At 36.7% G+C, this 20,355-nt stretch overlaps 1 protein-coding gene across 2 annotated transcripts; it reads right to left on the reverse strand.

The window, feature by feature from the left end:
* Positions 1-7,918: 7,918 nt before the first annotated feature.
* Positions 7,919-20,258, reverse strand: alkal1 (ALK and LTK ligand 1). Of its 2 annotated transcripts, none has more exons than XM_051904305.1 (6): positions 20,023-20,258; positions 19,393-19,659; positions 15,995-16,048; positions 14,457-14,540; positions 9,775-9,848; positions 7,919-8,524 (listed from the first exon to the last, which is right to left on the reverse strand). In XM_051904305.1, the coding sequence occupies exons 2-5, from the start codon at positions 19,646-19,648 to the stop codon at positions 9,784-9,786; spliced, it is 459 nt and encodes a 152-aa protein (XP_051760265.1). In that variant the 5' UTR covers positions 19,649-19,659; positions 20,023-20,258; the 3' UTR covers positions 7,919-8,524; positions 9,775-9,783. The 2 variants fall into 2 exon arrangements, with proteins under 2 accessions (XP_051760265.1, XP_051760267.1); XM_051904307.1 differs by having other exon boundaries at positions 20,051-20,192.
* Positions 20,259-20,355: the final 97 nt, after the last annotated feature.

Consider the following 20,355-nt stretch of genomic DNA (forward strand, 5'->3'; position numbering starts at 1 on the left):
GGCCTTCTGGGCCCTCTGGCTGAACCTCTTAGCATGTTATCTAGCCACTGCCAAAGCCCTGAGGTGAACTCTTAGTCAGAGTATCTCTGATCTTTGTTCTGCCTGGGACCACAGTTGTGGAACTGACCTGAACCCCAGCGCTCACTCAGGGTCTCATAGTTGGATTGGCTGTGGGATTGTGAGTTTTGATGCTGTATTGCACACATCCCTGGAATTTGAGATATGCTTACAGCATAGTAGAACTGGACTGATAACACAAACGTAAACATGAAAATATTAAAGTTGTTTTTTCACCAATCAAGCGTATATTGCAACACAAGCATCTCACATCTTGTAAATAGACATGAATTTGAAAGGAAGTAGATTTCCTGGCAAAAGTATATCATACTTTTAAAACATCTGACTCTGATCACTAACTCATTCACTTTGATCTGTCTTTTCCTTCCTCACAGCTAAATTGCATCACTCCATGCCAAAATATTGCTGTGGAACATACAATTACTTTCCATCCCACAGCTGAAAGTGAACTCAAATAAGTGTAAATATCATATTCTAATTTTTCTGTTACAAATGAAACTCATAAAAGGCCATGTTAGAAAGACCAATTTAGCGTCCTTCACTAACTGACACAAATTTAAATCAACCACACTGAGTTCAGAGTGTATGTGTGTGTATCACAGTACTCAAACTGTCCTCAGGGTGCCTCTGTTGTGCTATGAATTCAATTTCGATCACAAATGAAATAAATGCTTGTATGGAAAGGAAGTGAATTTTGTGAAAATAATTGTAATCAGTCAATTCTTTTGTGTGACAACAGTATTTTATATTCACTTTTTTTGTGAATTAATGACAGATAAAGCTCAGTTTTACATTTTGTGCTCAACTACAACATACAGACTGACATCTCAGACGAGGTCCTGATGTTATCATACGCGAGTCTCCTATCCGATGCTCCCAATCATTTTATAGGGCCATCTGGTGTTTTATTTTTAGGGCCCTGATAATGGAACAATTTCCACCCACACATGGTGATGTCATAAATACAGAAAGTATCGGTCATTAACCCACCATGGGGATATATCATATATTACTCAATAGACATCATTTAGATGCGGAAAAGAATCTAGTTAGCCGTTGTGCTGCTCTGACGTTGCTTCCTGTCAGCGATGGACTCACTTTTACGGGTTCTGTTTTCATCAATTATCGACGTTGGAGAGCATTTTCTCTTCCCTATGTATTATGTTATATTCAAATTTAGCATTTTAGAAGGCATATATATATTAAGACTTTGCTCCCAAACTTGCTTCCTCAGTCGCCATAATGTCTTCATGGATGTAGAATACTGACATCACCTGTCTCATTTCATTCATGCCTGAGTATCACAAGCCAACAGGCACAAAATGAGTGGAGGTGGTGAAAGATTCCCGTGTGACGTGTCAGGAAGGAGGACGAGAAGATCTGGAAACCTGACAAATAACACATTTCCTGAGGAGAACAGCATTTTCCATAGTCACGTGGATGGAGTTTGGGGCCAATAGAATCTGAGGCCCTTATTGAACATCAAAAAGAGTTTAAATGCTAATGCCACAGAATGGCAAGTCGAGTTGAGTAAGTCCTGAATTAATTAAGAGACAAACTGTCTGTATGATCTTCCACTTCACATGTCAAAGTGTTTGTATGGGTGCTATTGGTTTGAATGTCAGTTAATTCATATTCATGTTTTGTATTTTCTTCTTAAATTGGTGTTAGTCATAAACTGGCAAAGACAAAACTTGCCATACCCCTCCCCCCCAGTGATGTATGAACCATAAATCGTTAGACCACACAAAATAGATCAAGGGTCTTTCAGAAGGAGATGTGTGGGTTTAAAAAGAATATGGAATATAGCTATAAATAACAGGACAGGGCCCCTCAGGATCGTCTAATGGGATTAAAATGTTTACTTTGCAGAGTGTTGCCTCAGAGGCAAAATTATGGTGTACGTCATGTTTCATTTTAGTACAAGCATCCTTTCCTCATCCTTTTCCTGAAGAATCTTTTTTTTTGCCAGACTTTTTTTCTCTTTCATTTCTCTTATCATTATTGAGAATGCAATAGTTGTTAGAACACAACAGTTCAGTTTTTTTTTTTTTTTTTCAGTCTTGAATCTGAGATGTTTTTTCATAACCCATGCTAGTATTTATAGGATCTTTTCAAAAGTTTGGAGTGGGTACGATTTTCTTTTAATGTTTTTGAAAGAAGTCTCTTATGCCATCTAAGGCTGCGTTTATTTGCTCAAAAATACAGTAAAAACAGTAATATTGTGATTATTTTTTTAAATTTTAAAATGTGTTTTATTTTAATATATTTTAAAATGTAATGGCAAAGCTGAATTATCAACATTACTCCAGTTATGTTTCCCCTGATACAGAAATCCTTCTAATATGCTGATTTGGTGCTCAAGAAACATTTCTTATTATTATCAATATTAAAAATGGCCATGCTGCTTAATAAACAGTAATAGAATTTATTCAGGATTTTTTGATGAATAGAAAGTTCAATAGAACATCATTTTGTAACAATGCAAAAGTCTTTACTGTCACTTTTGATCAATTCAATGCATCCTTTCTGAATAAAAGTATGAATTAGTTTACAAAAAATATGATTTATTGCATTCATCAAGATCAACCATTTAACCTTGTTATTGTAACAAATATTTAATTTAATTTATGGGAAATATATAACTACAAAGGAACATCTGATCTCAAACTAGCTAGCCCCAGCTACAAATTTTGCTTGATGTACATCAGGGGTGTCCAAACTCGGGCCTGGAGGGCCACTGTCCTGCAGAGTTTAGCTCCAACTTACCACAACACACCTGTCTGGAAGTTTCCTGTATGCCTAAAAACCTTGATTAGCTGGTTCAGGTGTGTTTAATTGGGGTTGGAGCTAAACTCTCCAGGACAGTGGCCTCCCAGGAACAGGATTGGACACCCCTGATGTACATTTATAGACCTTATGTAGCCCTGCCCCTTTTCAGCGCTGCGCTCGTGCTCGTTGTGTTCTGTCTTCCAGTTTGTATTTCCACAGCATGTGATTTTCCAGATTTATGAAAGAACCTCTCGTTTTAAAATCTTCCCAGTCTACAGACATTTGTTATGACATCCGCTTCAACCAGTACAATGCTCATGATAATTAGTAAATCCACTTCACCAGCCAATTACTCTTCGACAGCTATGCCATAGAAATATACAGAGCTGACACACTGCAGAGCTTCCGTGTTACGTCATCAAGGATGTCTTATTTAAGAAAAGTAACCATAATAAAATTGACTGTTATTCCTTGTGAGGTGTAAAATACTGTAATTTCTTTCTTACTTTGCAGTTCTAATGGTTATCTAACGGTTACTTTTCTTAAATGAGACCGCCTCGATGATGTATGCAGCCATCAAATGCGACCTGCTCACATGAACAGCGCAGTGTTAATTTTGGCAGCCATTTTTTATTTAGTTTTAAGCAGAGCCGTGGTTTTAAGGCCCCGATATACCAGACGAGGAATAAGGGTGTTATCTAGCAAAACAATCTGTCATTTTTGAAAAAAAATGTAGATGTATATGCTTTATATAAACAAATGATCGCCTTCTAAGTGCTTCTGCCAAAACCGTACTTTCGTATTCTTCAAAAAGCTTACGCCGTATGTCCTACGCCTCCCTATTCTACTTATGGAAAAAATGTAACTGGTGCTGCGTTCGTTCCGTAAGTTGAATAGGGGAGGTGTAGGACATACAGCGTAAGCTTTTTGAAGAATACGAAAGTACGGTTTTGGCTTTGAACTTGGAAGGTGATCATTTGTTTATATAAAGCATATACATTTACATTTTTTTCGAAAATGACAGATCGTTTCGCTAGATAAGACCCTTATTCCTCGTCTGGTATCGTTTAAAGGAAATTTTTATATGAAAGTGAACTAATCCTTTAAGTAAAACATGTTCTTTTAACAGAAAAGCTCTGATTGGGGGTTTAAATTCTAGAAATCTGGCAACAGTAAGCATGAACGCTCATAAAAACAGTCTAATGTTTTGTCTCCTTTATGTGACAAAAACAAAAAGTGATTTCAAAAGAGTGATTTTGGTAAAGTTTTTAGTCTTTTAACCACATATCAGTTGTCTTTTTTCGTCAACGATATTTAGTCACAGTTATCGTTTAATGACATTGGTGTCGTCTCTCTTCGTCTAGTCTTAGTCATGGAAAAAAAAGGTCGTCAACGAACATTTTTCGTCATAGTTTTCGTTAACGTTTAAATTAACACTGGAACAGCGTCAGCCAATACTGAGCCGGCGTTTGGACGTAAACACAGAAGCCACTGTGTCAAGTGCGTAGGAGACTGACAGGGTAGAAAAGAAATTGTTGAATAAAGTCGTTACTTTTGTTTTGTTTTTGCGCACAAAAAGTATTCTCGTCACCTACGAAGATCTTACTGGTTTGGAATGACATGAGGGTGAGTACTTAATGACAGAAATGTCATTTTTGGGTGAACTAACCCTTTAAGCATAATTTATCACTGACCAGTTGTTGAAAATAATAGGCTACTTCATTTTAAAAGTACTATTTTAGGCCAAACATTGTATTTGTGGAAAATGTCTCATACACTTACTGAACATGCATAATTTTTGCCAGTAAATGCACTACATTACACATTTAAAGCATGTGCGATTTAGAAGTATAGATTTACTTACACAAAAACGAATCTGTGAAGTCAAAAGGTCTGGGTCTTGCTTTTAATAGGCACATCCACATCACTCTCTGGTGAGTCACCGAGGATGCGGTCAAGAGAATCATGACTAGGTAAACTATTGGACAAAGTCTCTCCAATTCATCACTTCATGAATGGAGCCAGGGCTCTTCGGTTCAATGATGAAGAACTCTGAATAAGGGAATGACCTGCCTTTGTTAAACTTATCTCCGGGCACTGGGCAGCTTGCCGGTAACTGGAGGATTGTGTGTATGGGTGTAATTGTGTTAGCACCCTCCCACATATCCTCCCCTGTGCGTCTTCTGTCTAGTCCCTTAATCTCTGCTGTTTGTCTCTGTGATAAGTGATATCCCATTTCGATCACGGTAGATTGTTTATGCCCACCTGATGAGAAGAAGGCTCTGCAGTGGCCCGGTGGACCCCACCTTATTTATTGCGCCGGAATCTGATTAGACCGTTTGTGAAAGCCCAAGATACCTGTCATTTTGACTCCATAATCATCTCAGTCTGAAGTGATGTATTGATGCTTTCAGACAGAGTCTTAATTAAGATGCAAGCCATCAATGAGCGAGGGGTGCAGATATATTTTTGGTGAATTGTTTGTTGCCAGACATTTAAAGTTTTATGTTCCCTTAGACCAGTAAAGCCAACAGCTAGCCTATTTCAAAGAAGGCTCTAAAAACCACTCAAACCATGTCACACGAGATAACAGTGATGAATGGTGAAGGAAAATTATTTCCTGATATTACTTTCCCAGATTTTCACTGTAGAGCGCTGAAGCAAGAATCCCCTCTTCACAAAAAGCTGGTGGTGCCAGCTAATTTTTGGTTTATCATAAACATTTAAAAAGGGGTCATGTCATGAAGAATCGAAAAGTCATTGATCTTTTGAACTAGATCTTTTGATTGCAATTTTAAAACATTCATAACTTCCTCCACAGTGAAAAAAAGACAATTGACACTAAGCTGCAAAAAAAGTTTTGTTGTCGTATATATGTGCAATATCACACCAGTAGCCGTGCGATATGGCTGTATATCAGCACAGCATATGCAATCACAGCGTGCTGATATACAGCCATATCGCACGGCTACGAGTGTGATATTTCGTTTATACAACAGTTCGATGGCACGAGTGTGTAAATAAATAAGAACAACAACGAAGTGTCTTTAAAAACCCTCTTTTGTGAGTAACTACTTCCTTCCGCCACGGATTCAAATCTCAAGTTGACAGTTTAACAGTTGAGCCCAAGACTCTGTTACTAATTCTAAAACGTCACTTTAGAACTAGTAACGAAGGAACGTTGAGTCGCTTCATTTAAACTCATTGTAATATGTAGAGTATTATGAGAGCGAGATATCGCCTGAGCGAGTGTATTACCTGCATCTAGCCGATATTCTTCAGGTCAATATTTATAATCAGAAAATCAGTTTGAATGTCCACTGAGGAAAGCGATTTCTTTGTCCTTTTAACATTGAAGACACTCCCATGACAGCGCTAGTCAATGCACTTGTCAGTTGCGTCTCGTAGATGTTTAAAGCATCTAAACAAGTTTTCAAACAGGCGCCATGTTTACATATAAATCGCATATCTGAGGTCTAAACAACTATATTCTTGTCTAAAAAACTCTTAAAATTATATTCTGTTACAAAATAACAGTAGTATCTATAAAAATATGGTGGGTTTGCTCGTCCGCCATTACACTCGCTGTGAGAAGAATGCTGACAGCGGAGTGATTCAAACGGTGAAACGGTTCCCGTGGCGATACTGGTAGAATATCGTATGGCTGGAAAGACCTCTCAGCCAATCAGATTCGAGAACCAGAAAGAACTGTTGTTTAAATTAATATATTTACATGTCAATGAGGTCTGCTGCTACTTATTGCACATGCAATGAATTGTGTTTAGAGGAGTCACAGCAGCATTTTTTTTTTACCTGTTTATGTTCTAAGGGTCAGAGAAAGAGTGGAAAATTGTGACTATATATATATATATATATATATATATATATATAGATATATATATATATATATATATATATATATATATATATATATATATAGACAGACCTCAGGGAACAGAAATAACTGTTAAAAAAAAAAAAAATGAATGATATGGTGTATGATATGACCCCTTCGAACAGGCTAGAGATGTGTATGAAAGAAAAATATGTCTGATAAGCAAGATTATGTGAGGCATTTACAATACTAATTATTTTGATAAGTTTTCAGAGACATTCTGGCGTGAGAACTTGTAGCACTGTGAGTTCTGGCGCAGTTTTCAAGTGGATGCTTCAGTATGTTTGTGTCACACTCTAAACAACAATTAAACTCAGCTCAGGGCCATATTTCATGTTTGTGTTAATAACCATCCAGATCAGATGAGGTAAATATTTGATTATGATGGAGATAGAGATAAAGCTACAGTTTTAGTTGACCCCGAACGCATCTAATTTGCATTGTTTTAGCAAAACACACATAAGGGGAAGTCAAAATGTTTGTCATTCCTAATATAAGAACAGGATCTTCAAGAGTGAATAGTCTCTGTTTATTTGCTCATTTAAAGCAAAGTCCACACTGGTTTGTGTGGTTTTCTTTAAGACTTTCTCAGATGTAATCTTACTCCAGTGCTAAAAAGACACACACACTTTAGAGTTTTATCTGCATAGCTGCTGAAAAAAAAAAAAGATACGTTACTTTAATCCAAGGCAAAATCAAGACAAGCTGATTTTGAAATCCTGCTAAACAATTACAGAACTATAACTCCAAACTGTTCTTTTTCTGTAAAAATAAATAAATAAATAAAGGGAAAGTGCAATCAAAATGCATGACAGCACATATAAAGATGTGCAATACAAGCATGCGAGCAATTGAGCGAAACATTTAAGGTTGTTGGGATGTATGAATGATGAATAATAATGTGAGAGATTTATGATCTTATGTTTCCCCTGAAACCGAATAAATGGATTGTCAGCTATTATGAAATCTGCTCAGTTGCTGGAATGGAGCAGATTTCATAATTCCCAATCAATCATTCACCAATAGCAGCTAAAAGAGACCCAAAAATATGTTTTCATGCTCACATCATTTGTCATCAGCCATGGGAATGCTTTAGAGAAATGGATCATCAGATCAAACATTTTTATAAAAAATTTGAATTCATGAAAAATAAAAAAATAAGAAAAACAATGATTGTGCTTGAATGTTTTTATTCGTTCAAAGCATCAGTGCAATATTACCATTGTTATAAAACAAACAATGTGTTTTCGTAATTTGAAATAATTCATCATTTTAATTTCTATAAGTGCCAATGGTAGATATCATGAAAATGACAGCATGGAAAGAAACTTTCATATAGCCTACACAAATATTTTTTAAGTGTAAGGGATGAAATATTTTAAGATTTGCATTTGAAACAATACATTTGGAACAGAAATATATTTAAGAGTAATAATGGCTTAATGAGATACATATTCAAACATCCTCTCTTGTAATTAGGACAGAATATTTACATGTCATTTAAATAAATAATAGGCTGCAATGATAAATAATACTTTCTTTAAAACTCATAATATAAAAAGCAAAGCTAATAAACAAAACTATATTTAAAAGCATTACCAAACAAATTATGGTAAAGAGCAAAAAATATTGTATTATTACAGAACAATTATACTTTGGAAATGGAAATAACAGAAAATGAAAACAATGACAGTTAATTGCAGTGATTTGAAGGCACTTCCTTGGAAAAAATAATTTACTCCAACATCTCTGGAGTTTCTTCTTTTATATCCTCAGGACCTGTGGCACATAAAGAATTATGCGTCAAATATTTAATCACATTAATTTTTACTTTTCATTTAAATCAATACTTTTAAAATACAGTTACAGTTAGAAAGGTGTATGAAGAAGACGGCATACGAAATTAAGTTCCAGCAACTCAACCTGTCATACACAGAAACAATGAACTTCAGACTTGAATGAATTTCTCTCCACTTGAATGGAAATCACTTATTCACATCATAAAAGCCAATTTAACCATTTCTAATTGATTCAAAGGAAAACCAGTCTGAGCAAGAGTAATCATAACCTAATAAAACACCGTAATTCACCAGCCACATCATTTGACATTCAGATTGGTAATGGATTCTTTCACCTTTCACTAACAGGTTCTTTAAATGTCTCAGACTGACTGACTGATTCTAGCGTCACAGTTTGGTCTTGAACTATTTTGAATATGTTTCTAGGAATTGAATGAATAATGTTTGATTCTTTTACACATGAGCTCTGACTGACTGTCAAGATTGTTATTTCATAATTTTATTATACAATCTAATATACAATTATTAAATTGTATAATGTACCAGGAAAAAAATGATTTAAGCAATTGCAACACAAGACAGGAAACATCGGCTAGATCCAAGTGCACTGCTTTTTATCAATACAGACATAAAGACAAAAATCAGTTTCTTTAAGTCGTTATACATTTAATTGGCATTTTAATTGCCAGAAGATAGACTCTTGAGAGACTTTGTCACATCACTTTGTGTAAAATTTCTTCAAAGTGGTTGGTTCAACTAGGAATGTGTGTTACAAAGCAAATTTGGAAGTGGAAGATATCTGGAAGTTGTTTTCTGTCTGTGTGAACTGTACATTAACTGCATGCCTCAAAATGCACCATATGGCCATGATTAAACTGACATTACATCTTACTCAATATTTCTTCTAAGGTTTCAGTTAAAGAAGCATGCAAAATGTTTCCAACAGTAACTGGGAGCAGGCTTGACTATCATATTACAAATGTTGCTGTTGTCCTGTTTCAGAAAATAAATAATGTTACATGCATCCATATAATTCTTCATAATATTATTATACATTACATTACTTTTACATAAATATTTTTAAAATGCATGACCATGTCAAAATGATATGGATTATATAAAGTAAGATATTTAACAGATTTTAGTGCTTAGAACCAAATACATTCCACAAAAAACCTTACCCTGCTTAAACATAGCTAGTTAAAAACAGCTAAAAATCTTTGTACTTACATGCAGTTTCTATGATTGTGTGCAAAGGGGACTCATAGCTAGCCTTGTTAGCAATCGTGCACATCTTTTATAATCTGTCGAGGACAAGAAAAAGAAAACAAGGAATTTTCACTTTCAGAACGTTAAACAGACATTAGCTATGTTTGCATTCAAAGTTGCGAATTTAACTTGTGCACAAAATTGGAATATCACATAAAACATTTGCGAATAAAGCAGCATTTCCATCTAATGTTCAAGAGAACAAAACTGTCACTTCCTGGGAAATTGGCGCAAAATATCTGTAATAAAAATGGAAGTTGCTGTAATCGGGGAAGCCACTGTGGCTCTTTTTTCCTACTGAATCAGAATGAGCTTTATTGCCAAGTATGCTTACACATACAAAGAATTTGTCTTGGTGACAGAAGCTTACAGTGCATAGGCAGAATGACAGTGACAAGACAGATAATAAAGTTAAGATAAATACATAAAAATACACAATATACAAAATATGTATGTCCAGGTATGTTATATACAAATGCAAGGGAATGTGAAAAAGAGGTATGGTATGCTAAATTAATAATGATGAATAGTGTTGTTTATTGCACATGTTTATTGGCCAGTGGAGGCATTTAACTGTTCAGGAGGTAGATGGCCTGTGGAAAGAAACTTTTCTTGTGCCTGGCTGTTCTGGTGCTCGGTAGCGCCGACCAGACGGCAACCGTTCAAAAAGAAAGTCACCTAGATGTGAGGGGTCCAGAGTGATTTTGCCAACCCTTTCTTTTCCTCAGAGAGTGGGAAGGGGTGTACCGATGATTCTCCCAGCAGTCCGGACTATCTGCTGTAGATTTAGTAGCCGAGCTGAACCAGACAGTTGCAGAGGACGGACTCTATTGACCGCAGAAGCAGCTCCTGTGGCAGGTTGAACTTCCTCAGCTGGCGGAGGAAATACAACCTTTGCTGGGGCTTTTTCACAATGGAGCCTATAGCCTAATTTCCACTGAAATTACCCAGAACAATTTGTCCCGGCAACTTTTTTCCCCCAGACCTGTTGCTGTCTACGTTTCCATCGTGGTCTAAAGTACTGTGAAGATTAGTCCGGTGACGTAGGCCTGCGGGCGACTTTCCAGTTCCCACTGGATTTTGTCCTCCGCATATAAAGCCTGAATCTCGTCGTCGGTCCATTGGTCGTAATTTTTAAACTCCATTGTTGATTTAAATAGCAAACAACTCTTGCTGCACGCACCGCGACAGACTTTTAGAATTGGTGGTTGAAATAAAATACTGTGTGGAGTCAACCAATCAAAATGCTGCGTGACCTCAACCAATCAGCATGTTCAGCACCCAAGTCCCATCTCCGAAAGTTCCTGAACTTTGAACAAGTACTACCTAGCGAGCAGGGACTTTCTGAGGGCTAAATTTTTACCCGGAACTTCATTTAGACCCTGGCCCCTGTGGTCAAAACACACTGAGTACCACCCCAAAGTCCCTAGATCCTGGGGAAAGTTCCTGCGGTGGAAACGCGGCTTATGTGAGTGTCCTATTTCAGGTCCTGAGAGATGGTAGTGCCCAGGAACCTGAATGACTCCACTGTTGCCACAGTGCTGTTCATGATGGTGAGTGGGGGGTTTCTCCTGAAGTCCACTATCATCTCCACTCTTTTGAGCATGTTCAGCTCCAGGTTGTTACAATTGCACCAGACAGCCAGCTTTTAAACCTGTAACCAGACTCGTCACTGTCCTGGATGAGTGTAGTTTCGTCCGCAGGAGCTTGACACAGGGGTCTTTTGCAGTGCAGTCACTGGTGTAGAGGGAGAAGAGCAGTGGGGAGAGCACACATCCCTGGGGGACGCCAGTGCTGTGTTGGACTTGAATTTTCCCAGTCTTACTAGCTGTTGCCTAGCTGTAAGCTGGTAATCCATTGAAAGATGCGGGTAGGAACAGAGAGTTGGGTTAGTTTGGTCTGGAGGAGTGTTGGGATGATGGTGTTGAATCCACAGACCTGTCTGCCTGATAAGAAAACTGCAGGGGGTCCAGCAAGGGTCCAGTGATGTTCTTTAGGTGGGCCAGGACCAGTCTTGCAAATGACTTCATGCTGAAGAAACACCGTCTGGGCCAGGTTCTTTCCCTGTCTTCTGTTTCTGGAAGACCCTGAACACATACTCTTTACAGATCGCAAGTGCAGGAGGGATTGAGAGTGGGGTTGCTGGAGGTGTTGATGAATGCATGGAGAGAATGTCAGAACGGGTGTGGGGTGTGATCTTCAAATCTGCAATAAAACTCGTTCAGGTCATCAACGATTTGTTGATTCGACACAGTGCTGGGTGGTGATGTCTTTCAGGCCTGATGCAGGGTTGTTGGCTGAAAACTGTTTTTTCAGCTTTTCAGAGTAGTTTCTCTTAGGCCCTGTTTACACCTGGTATTAAGATGCGTTTTGGTCGATCGGATCACAAGTGGACGACGCTAAATACAGATGTAAACGGGGTCTAAAACAGACAGGATTTAAACTTTGTCAGCTGAAGATCCAAGTTTGGTTTGAAGACAAAAAACTTACCAAGCATGGTGTTCTCTCACTATTCCTAATTTCTAACACACACTCATTGGAAACACAATCATGTGAGATGCTTCTGGGAGGTCATTACACCAAATCATTCTGATGACAGACTTTGGCTCAGGCATTTCAGAATGATCAAACCAACTTTTGAGATGCTGTGCAATGAAACGGGTCCGCTGATTAGTCTAGTTATCCAATCACATCCACTGTGCACATTGTTGTGCATCGAGGGATTTATTCAGTAAATGTGTTCCCATCATAGTTTATGTGGATGTCTTCTTATTGGATAAAAAAAATGTCCACCTCAATTGAGCACTTAAATTTTTCTATGCACATTTTTAGAATTTATGCACATCTCGGCATTTACATCCAGTGTTTTATATGCGATATCCCAAAATGCGTATAAAAATAGGTGGATGAAAACATAGTTAGTGACACTCTGGCTTGTGCTGTGACATGAAGCAAACGTCACCACTTCAAACGCACTGATGAATATCAGTTTTAAGTGGGGCTCTCATACCATCACGGGATGACGTATAGAGTATATGAACATGGCTAAGGGTTAGATGGATCCCTCTAAATAGCTTCATCTCTGCCCCAGTAATGTACTTGATGGCCTAAAATGACTGTGTGGGTTCAAGCACCACATGCTTCCACCCTTAATGGTGTTTGTGAAGTCTGAACATCCCATTGCTGTCCTGTTCCAAGCACCGTTGCCGTCATTTTCTCTTAAGGTACTGCCACGTTTCAATCCCTCTCATTTAAAAGTGACATTTTCAAAGTAGAACTCAAACACTACTAAGTATCTTGAAAGGATATGGCATTGGAAAGGTTTTAGATTTACTGTTGCCATACATGAAAACTTATATTTCAAGTTTGCTGCAGTTTAGGAAGCATTAAGTCATAAAAATGCTTTGGAAGACAGAATCTCTGATTTCACAATGAATTATTATGCTTTTTCCATTCCCAGTGTTCCTCACAGCTGCCAAGTGCTCAAATACAGCTGGTTGGTTATGCATGAACTTGTTTACAAAGCTCACCATACCAAATAATATCTCATTGTTATACACATGCTGCACTTTCTTTACTACTACTTGCAATAATTCATAGATCCCTTTTTTTTTTTTTTTTTTTTTTTTTTTTTTTTAAAGGAATATCCACAATATCTAAGGCTGAATTTCACAACCCTTCTTTCTCTATGGAGAACAACAGAGGAGGGTCATGGAGCTAGTTCACAAAGCATCTCTGACCACTAACACACAAGTGTTTTTACTTAAGAAAAATATAACAAAACACTTATACAGCCAATGTCTAGGGGAAGTAAGGCAACTGTCATGACCCAGAATATAAATCTGATCATCACTCTGGGCAACTAGCTTGTCTCTTTTTTTGTGAAATATAAAATGTAGTATAGTTAAAGAAAAAGGGATCTGATTGGTTTTGACATTTACGCTCTCTATACAGAGTAACACTTTAGATAGACCATTAGATAAGCATTATTTATTGGAAGAATCAAACCTCTCCTGAACGCCACAAAGTCCATAAGGACTAAGGGTGGAGGAGCATTTTCGTTGTGGTGTAACGCCCTGTCAAAACGTTTTGTTTTACTTCAGTGAAATAGAAGAGTAGGAGTAGGCAGCATTTCATTTCATACATATACAATCAAACAAATTTGTAGACACTGAAGAAACTGCAAGTAACACAATTAACGCAAAATTTTGAAGCAGAAAAACTGCAAAACTCCAATAATCTTTGTTTTATTTACTACTTTTAAAAATATATTTTTATAATGTATACAGCATAATACAACATATTCAATTAAGATCATGACAACAAAATTCTTATCTGCAGGGAAACATTTAATGTCTTTACAGGAATTGTTCAACCCAAAATGAAGATTCTGTTATCATTTACTCATGTTCATTCCAAACATGTACGCATTTTTTTCTTCTGCATATAACAAAAGATATTTGAAGAACGTTGGTGTCCAAACAACACTGGACCCCACTGACTTCCATAGTATGGACAAAGAAAAACTGAGGCAAATTATCTTCTTTTGTGTTCCGTAGCAGAAAATAATCATCCAGGTTTGATATGACATGAGGGTAAACAATGAATTTTCATTTTTGGGTGAATATTAAAGATATACATACATGTCGGTCTGGAACATTCCCTTGTGTTGTGATAAATTCTATGGAAATGTGTCCTGCATTCAGATGGAAATTTGACTGGTCCTGCTTGGGGAAAAAAAGTTTCAGTCATGATAGATTTTATAAATTAGTTGGCCTGGTGAATAAAATCATTCAGATTTTAATCTCAAAATGTCTATTCAAGCATTATGCCTAATCTTACAAACTTGTAACGAAGAAGATGGTAAAGGTGCTGTATCTGAGTCACTTTTTCACGTGTACAGAGGGAGAATTAGTGCATGCTAACGCTTGACATGCCATCACAAGGGCAGAGACTTAATGATTCTGATTCTGGCAAAGCTCTTACAAAGTTTCATTGTATAAGCTTCCGGATAACAGATTTTAAACAGTAATTATCGTAGGAGAACAAAGATTCTGCAATGAATAATCATCTTAAATGCGCTTTTCCTAACAACATTTGGCTGGAGTAAGAAATCTATTTCACAACCCAGAGGCTTTAAAACAATTTACCTAAGTTAACCTACTGCAGACGTAACATTTGACTGGGTTTATGTTTTACATGAGGAAAAATGCATTTCTAATGATAAAAAAGTAAAAACAAGCCTCTAATGCGAATAAATAAAGATGTACTGAATACTGCACAGAATACACTATATACTGCCTACTACTTTTTAAAAATAGCAAGTGAACAGAAGTATTATTTCACAATGATTATTTTTAACAGTAGTATGCTACATTGTTGTCACATGACCCGGCTACATTTGTCACATGCCCTTATCAAGTTGCATGCGAGTCAATGGCCCTGTTTCCACCTTGTATTAAGATGCGTTTTGGTCGAATGGATCACAAGTATTTAACGGAGACACATACTCGTTTACACCCAGTGTTTTAATCCGTCTCTTTTGTCCACTCTTATCCGTCTCTTTTCAACCACGTCTGTCCTAATTTCTTCAAGGGGAGGGTCTATGTGTGGGTAAATGTATGGGTTTTTTTCAGAACTTTTGATCGAATGGACAAAATAAGCTTGCGCAATTCACTTATGAACACGCCTGGAGATGACAGAAAACACATAGAGAGCATCAGCTTTCGTTTCTGCTCTGATAGCTGCAAGACCATGCCGAACACAGTGAGTGTGTGTAAGAAATCAGGAATGAATGATAGCCAATGGTCAATGATTGATGTCTAGTTATTATCTTGGAAATTTTTGTGAAATTTTGTGTAAAAATGGCCTAAACATTTGCCAGTCCAATCAAAAGATGAGTCAAGAAAACGATTGTTTTGGTTTTATATTTGACACCGGAAATGGAAGGTCAGGTCGAGTGCACTGCATTGTGGGATACAATATTCCACAAAGTAAACGTGAGGCAAATGTAGCAGGTCATATGACAAGGAAAATCCTGTGCATGCACCGTATACATACTATATACACTGCAGAAACAGTAAGAGTAATATGTTAGTATGCTGTTCTGAACAGAGCTGGATGCAACAGGGCTGCTTGAAAAAAAAAAAAATGAAATAAATTGAAATGGGTTTTTGTTTACCTGTAAAATGTTCTATAAATTTGTCTTTCATGCTTATGTCTCTTGGGACAATATCTGAAACAGACAGACAAAAAGACAGTGTAAATGTTTTTGTGTTAATGTATCACTCCATATAACCCTTCATCGACACAAAACCAGAAATGTGTTCATTTAACTCATATAATACTAGATATTATTTAGCAATTTGACCATTTTGAACTGAACTGAGTTAAGCAATTGATACTGTGGGTGAAAAAACAGACTCACCAAGTAGCTTCCTCTCAAACTGAAGCAGTTTGAGAAACATAGATGCTGTTATTGCATTTTCATTAATTTAATCTTTGACAGCCTACATATCTTTTGATTTTACAGTAGTAATTTTAAAGTCTGTTTTATAGGTTTAACAAAACAAAACTTAAATTTTCCAAGTACCGCATGGAAACTGCTTAAGTATCCCTTTGGGTAAGTGTTAAATGAGTTAAACAACACAAAGTCTCTGCCAACTATAACATATGTTTGCTATTCATCACAACTCACATGGAAAATGAAAAGACGTTATTGCTGATATATTAACCCTTGAGATTTCCATTTTGAATTAATTGTGTATATTAAAAAAAGTTTATTTACAAAGTTAATATACAGTAAGCATTTATTGTAAATTCAGGCAGAAGATAATGATTTTTTCTGACATGAATATAAATAGAAAAAAAAAACACTGCAGTGTTATATCAACAGATGTGATTCAGTGTATTTAGTCTGGGAATGATTATGTCATCACCTTGCGTCCAGCTCTTTCACTGAATACACTGTCTAGCACATGGCATAAAGTCATTGTACAAGCCTGCTTACTTAGCTATCTATAAAGAGACATCCCACTTCTATTATTAGTAAATTTAATAAAGACTTTCTTAATAAACCATTCGTCTTATTGACGACCTCCCCAAAACGTTTGCAAAACTGAAAACTTTAATTTGCAGCAGTCCACAATAAATTGTATTTTACAGACAGTCCTGCTAATAGTCTCAGATTAATAATCTGTCAGATCTCAAACTCCTAAAAGCTTGTAGTGTACAAACATGCAACAACCTCTTGGAAAACTTCCCCTTGATATAACTGATTACAGTCATGTGTTTGTCTGTGGTGACAACATGCTTGATGTAAGAAAGATGGACAGCCCCATTCAAAATATACATGTAAAATAAATCCCAGATTGATAATTCAGCACTCAGTAAATCTGCTGGAGGCTTGGGGTCCTTGCTAATTATGTACAATCTGTGGCCCGCCCGACCCTGGGATACTGTCCCCACATGCAGTCTATATCACTTCCAGCCTATTGGAGTAAGGAGATTATTGCATGCAAAGTTGTAATGCCTATCAATGTCATATCCACAAATCCATGCAGCAGCTAATTTTAACCTGTCTCAGAACATAGGATAACCAACACTGAGTTATGAATGAGTTCCTCTTTCATTCAAAATACAGTGATTTTTCTACATCTATGATGCCTACTGATTCTTCTATTGTGGGTCATTTTTCCACCCATTTTTAATAAGACGGAGATGATGCATTATCAAACACCTATTAATATAATTAAGCGTCCATACGCATGTTGTTGCACATGAGTCTTACATAAGATGACTATCTGCCTATACTAATGGGCTGTTCTATTCAGAAGATCTACAGTGCAGTACAGTGTGATGACTGTTTGGATTATAAGGGCCATGATATCAACATCAACTTCAGCATCAATCTTCACTGGATTAAATGAATTTTGGAAAACTCACTGGAAAACTTTAAAGGCAGCAAAATCAATCAAAGGTCATCCAGATCAGCAATAGCAGATGTTTATGGGTGTATTTTTTTTTCTTTGGCACAAGACTTTTGAGTAACAACGCAAGTCAATCAATATCTATTTTTTTTTTTTTTTATAGCTAAGACATTTAAATAGACAATTCTGGTTCAGCCCAACCAGAAGACTCACTGTCAACATTTCATGAAATTTGTTTTATAGTCAAACTAAGTAATGGAGTTTCAGGGCAGTGAAGAAACCATGTAATAGAACAACACATAAACAAGCTAGTCTGTGTTTGAGTATAATTAACTATTCTCAAAGGTATCAGAAATTATAAAATGCCTCTTAACACATCACAAAACTGGTCAGCTACTATAACATGAGATAGAACATTCAGTAGTTGCTGAATAAAGATCTACTAAATGAACATGGTATTTACTAGTCCAGGCTTCACAGCACAAATGGTAACACTCTTTAAGCAATTACACCAATGAGTACTTCAAGTATTATTATTCCAGCATGCACAGCTTCCATTACATAAAATTTAAAGGCACAAGTAATCAATTTCAAAGGTATCAAATATAATGTCTTCACATAATTCTGGTATATTTGCTTCTTTTTTTTTTTTTTTTTTTTGAAAAGTGTAACAAAGTTATTATAATCAAACCCTTTCACAATTGACCCTGGAGAGTCATGTGACAATTCTCTTCTCTAACACTGGCTTCTCTCATTTAAAAAAACTACACAACCTCACCATGTTAAACATTAGAGATGCAGATGGGGCTCTTTAATGTTATGGGGGTCACTCTTATGAAATTATTGCATGTGTAATTGCAAGAAAGTTATTTACATAGATGTGACTGCACATGTTTTACAATATCACCAGCAACATATGCTAAGGGGCTACAGAACATAACAGTAATTATAAACAAAGACTTCTAAATGCCAAATAAGTACTAAATAGTCATATTTCAAAATACACTGTATTTGTAACATGCAATTATCATTTTTACCCAATGCCTCTTTTTTTTTTTTTTTTTTTTTTGGCGTAACCTAATGTAGTCCGGTTGATTAAGTCATGTAATATATATATATATATATAGATATATTTTTGACTTAATAAATAAACCAGTTAATATAGGTGTTATGCATGAGGCAAATTTTAGGCAGACAAAATATTCTTACACAGCTAAAATCAGGTTTTTCCCCACAGAATGCAGGTCATCAGCACAGTATTCTAATGGCACACATGATTTCTCAAGCTTTTAAACTTGTCTTTGAATAGTCCTTAGATCTACACCGATGATTTGAGCATTATGTGATCTGTCTAATAAGACCATGACCATTCATGTTTCTACCCTCTGCAGATCAAAAGAGTGTCCCCTAATCCAATTTCATATCATTTTTACTGGATTTTTCACAATGACCCCAAATAATACAGGTTATATGCTGCTGTCATTGCAATGCAATCAAGACTATGCAAGACAAAATATGAACAGCTGTCCATGCATTAAGCGATTAAAGCATTAAAAGTGCAGTTGATATGCAGGCAAAAACTCCCACTAACAGGAAGTAGTTAATGCCCAGGATTACATTTGTATCATCACCTGATCTCAAATCAGCTTACCTATTGGTCTGCTGTTGTCCGGCTTGGACAAATGTGCAGTCTTTTCACGCGAGGAAAACTTAACATCTTGAGATACAGAGTAGAGGCCACTGGTGATGCGTCTGGACGCGGGTTTGTCCCCGATCACTTGCAGGATTAGATTAAGCAGAGTTTTCCTTTCCGTCTCCTTTACCTCCTTGCTGTCCATGCACTGGCTGGAGGTGATGAGCAAAAGAATCATACTCAACAATATGTGCCATCTCTTCTCAGCCCGCATGGCTTTCCAGCCTGATAAACGAACAAAACAAGCAAACATTGTCATTACATCCTCGTACTAAAAGTTCTGCTACGTGCGTAAAACACGCATTCAGACGGAAAAGTAGTGGCGCAGTGGTCCTGTGTTTACGCAGTACATATTACACCCAGATTCGAGTCCGACCTACAAGTCACGACCTGATACACTGGAAATAAAGCCTAAGTAAATAAATAAAACTCCCCTAGTTTTTAATTAAACGCCGTCTAAATGTACATTAAATGACCTACATTCAACTATTTTGCACTGTCTACATGTTTAAACTTTGAAATCAGAGAATTCACTTCACTATAATCATACAGTTTGTACTCACATAAGCAAAATAAATAGCAACTTACGCGATTATATATTGGTAGGTGCTTGTACCTCTAATGATGCGGACGCAAAGTTGTCAGAGAAAAATATATCTTCCAACAGTTCCTGTTGTCTCGTGTCTTTCTTGAGAACATGCGTCTTGTTTTTATACGTCAAGTGCGAAGCTTCTTGAATGTAATACAATCGATTTCGGGTGGGTGGCAAATGTAGACATCTTTCTCTTAGGTTTTTTTTTTCCTCAACTCGTGGTCAGTTCCTTTGACATTCGCCCCTCCTTTCGTTTTAAATTCATTACAGAAGTTCAGATAACTATAAAAAGTGTCTCAAAACTCCTCTCTGAGGTTTATTAAAAGAAT

This window comes from Ctenopharyngodon idella, chromosome 8 (genome assembly GCF_019924925.1).
Source record: "Ctenopharyngodon idella isolate HZGC_01 chromosome 8, HZGC01, whole genome shotgun sequence".
NCBI lineage: Eukaryota > Metazoa > Chordata > Actinopteri > Cypriniformes > Xenocyprididae > Ctenopharyngodon > Ctenopharyngodon idella.

What these genes read in the sequence shown, in the direction of transcription:
- alkal1 (XM_051904305.1), bottom strand. Translation starts at nt 19,648, where the DNA reads ATGCGGGCTGAGAAGAGATGGCACATATTGTTGAGTATGATTCTTTTG. An exon ending in GGACAACAGCAGACCAATAG is followed by an intron (nt 16,049 to 19,392) that starts GTAAGCTGATTT and finishes TGTCTGTTTCAG; the next exon opens with ATATTGTCCCAAGAGACATA. An exon ending in GGAATGTTCCAGACCGACAT is followed by an intron (nt 9,849 to 14,456) that starts GTATGTATATCT and finishes TGTCCTCGACAG; the next exon opens with ATTATAAAAGATGTGCACGA.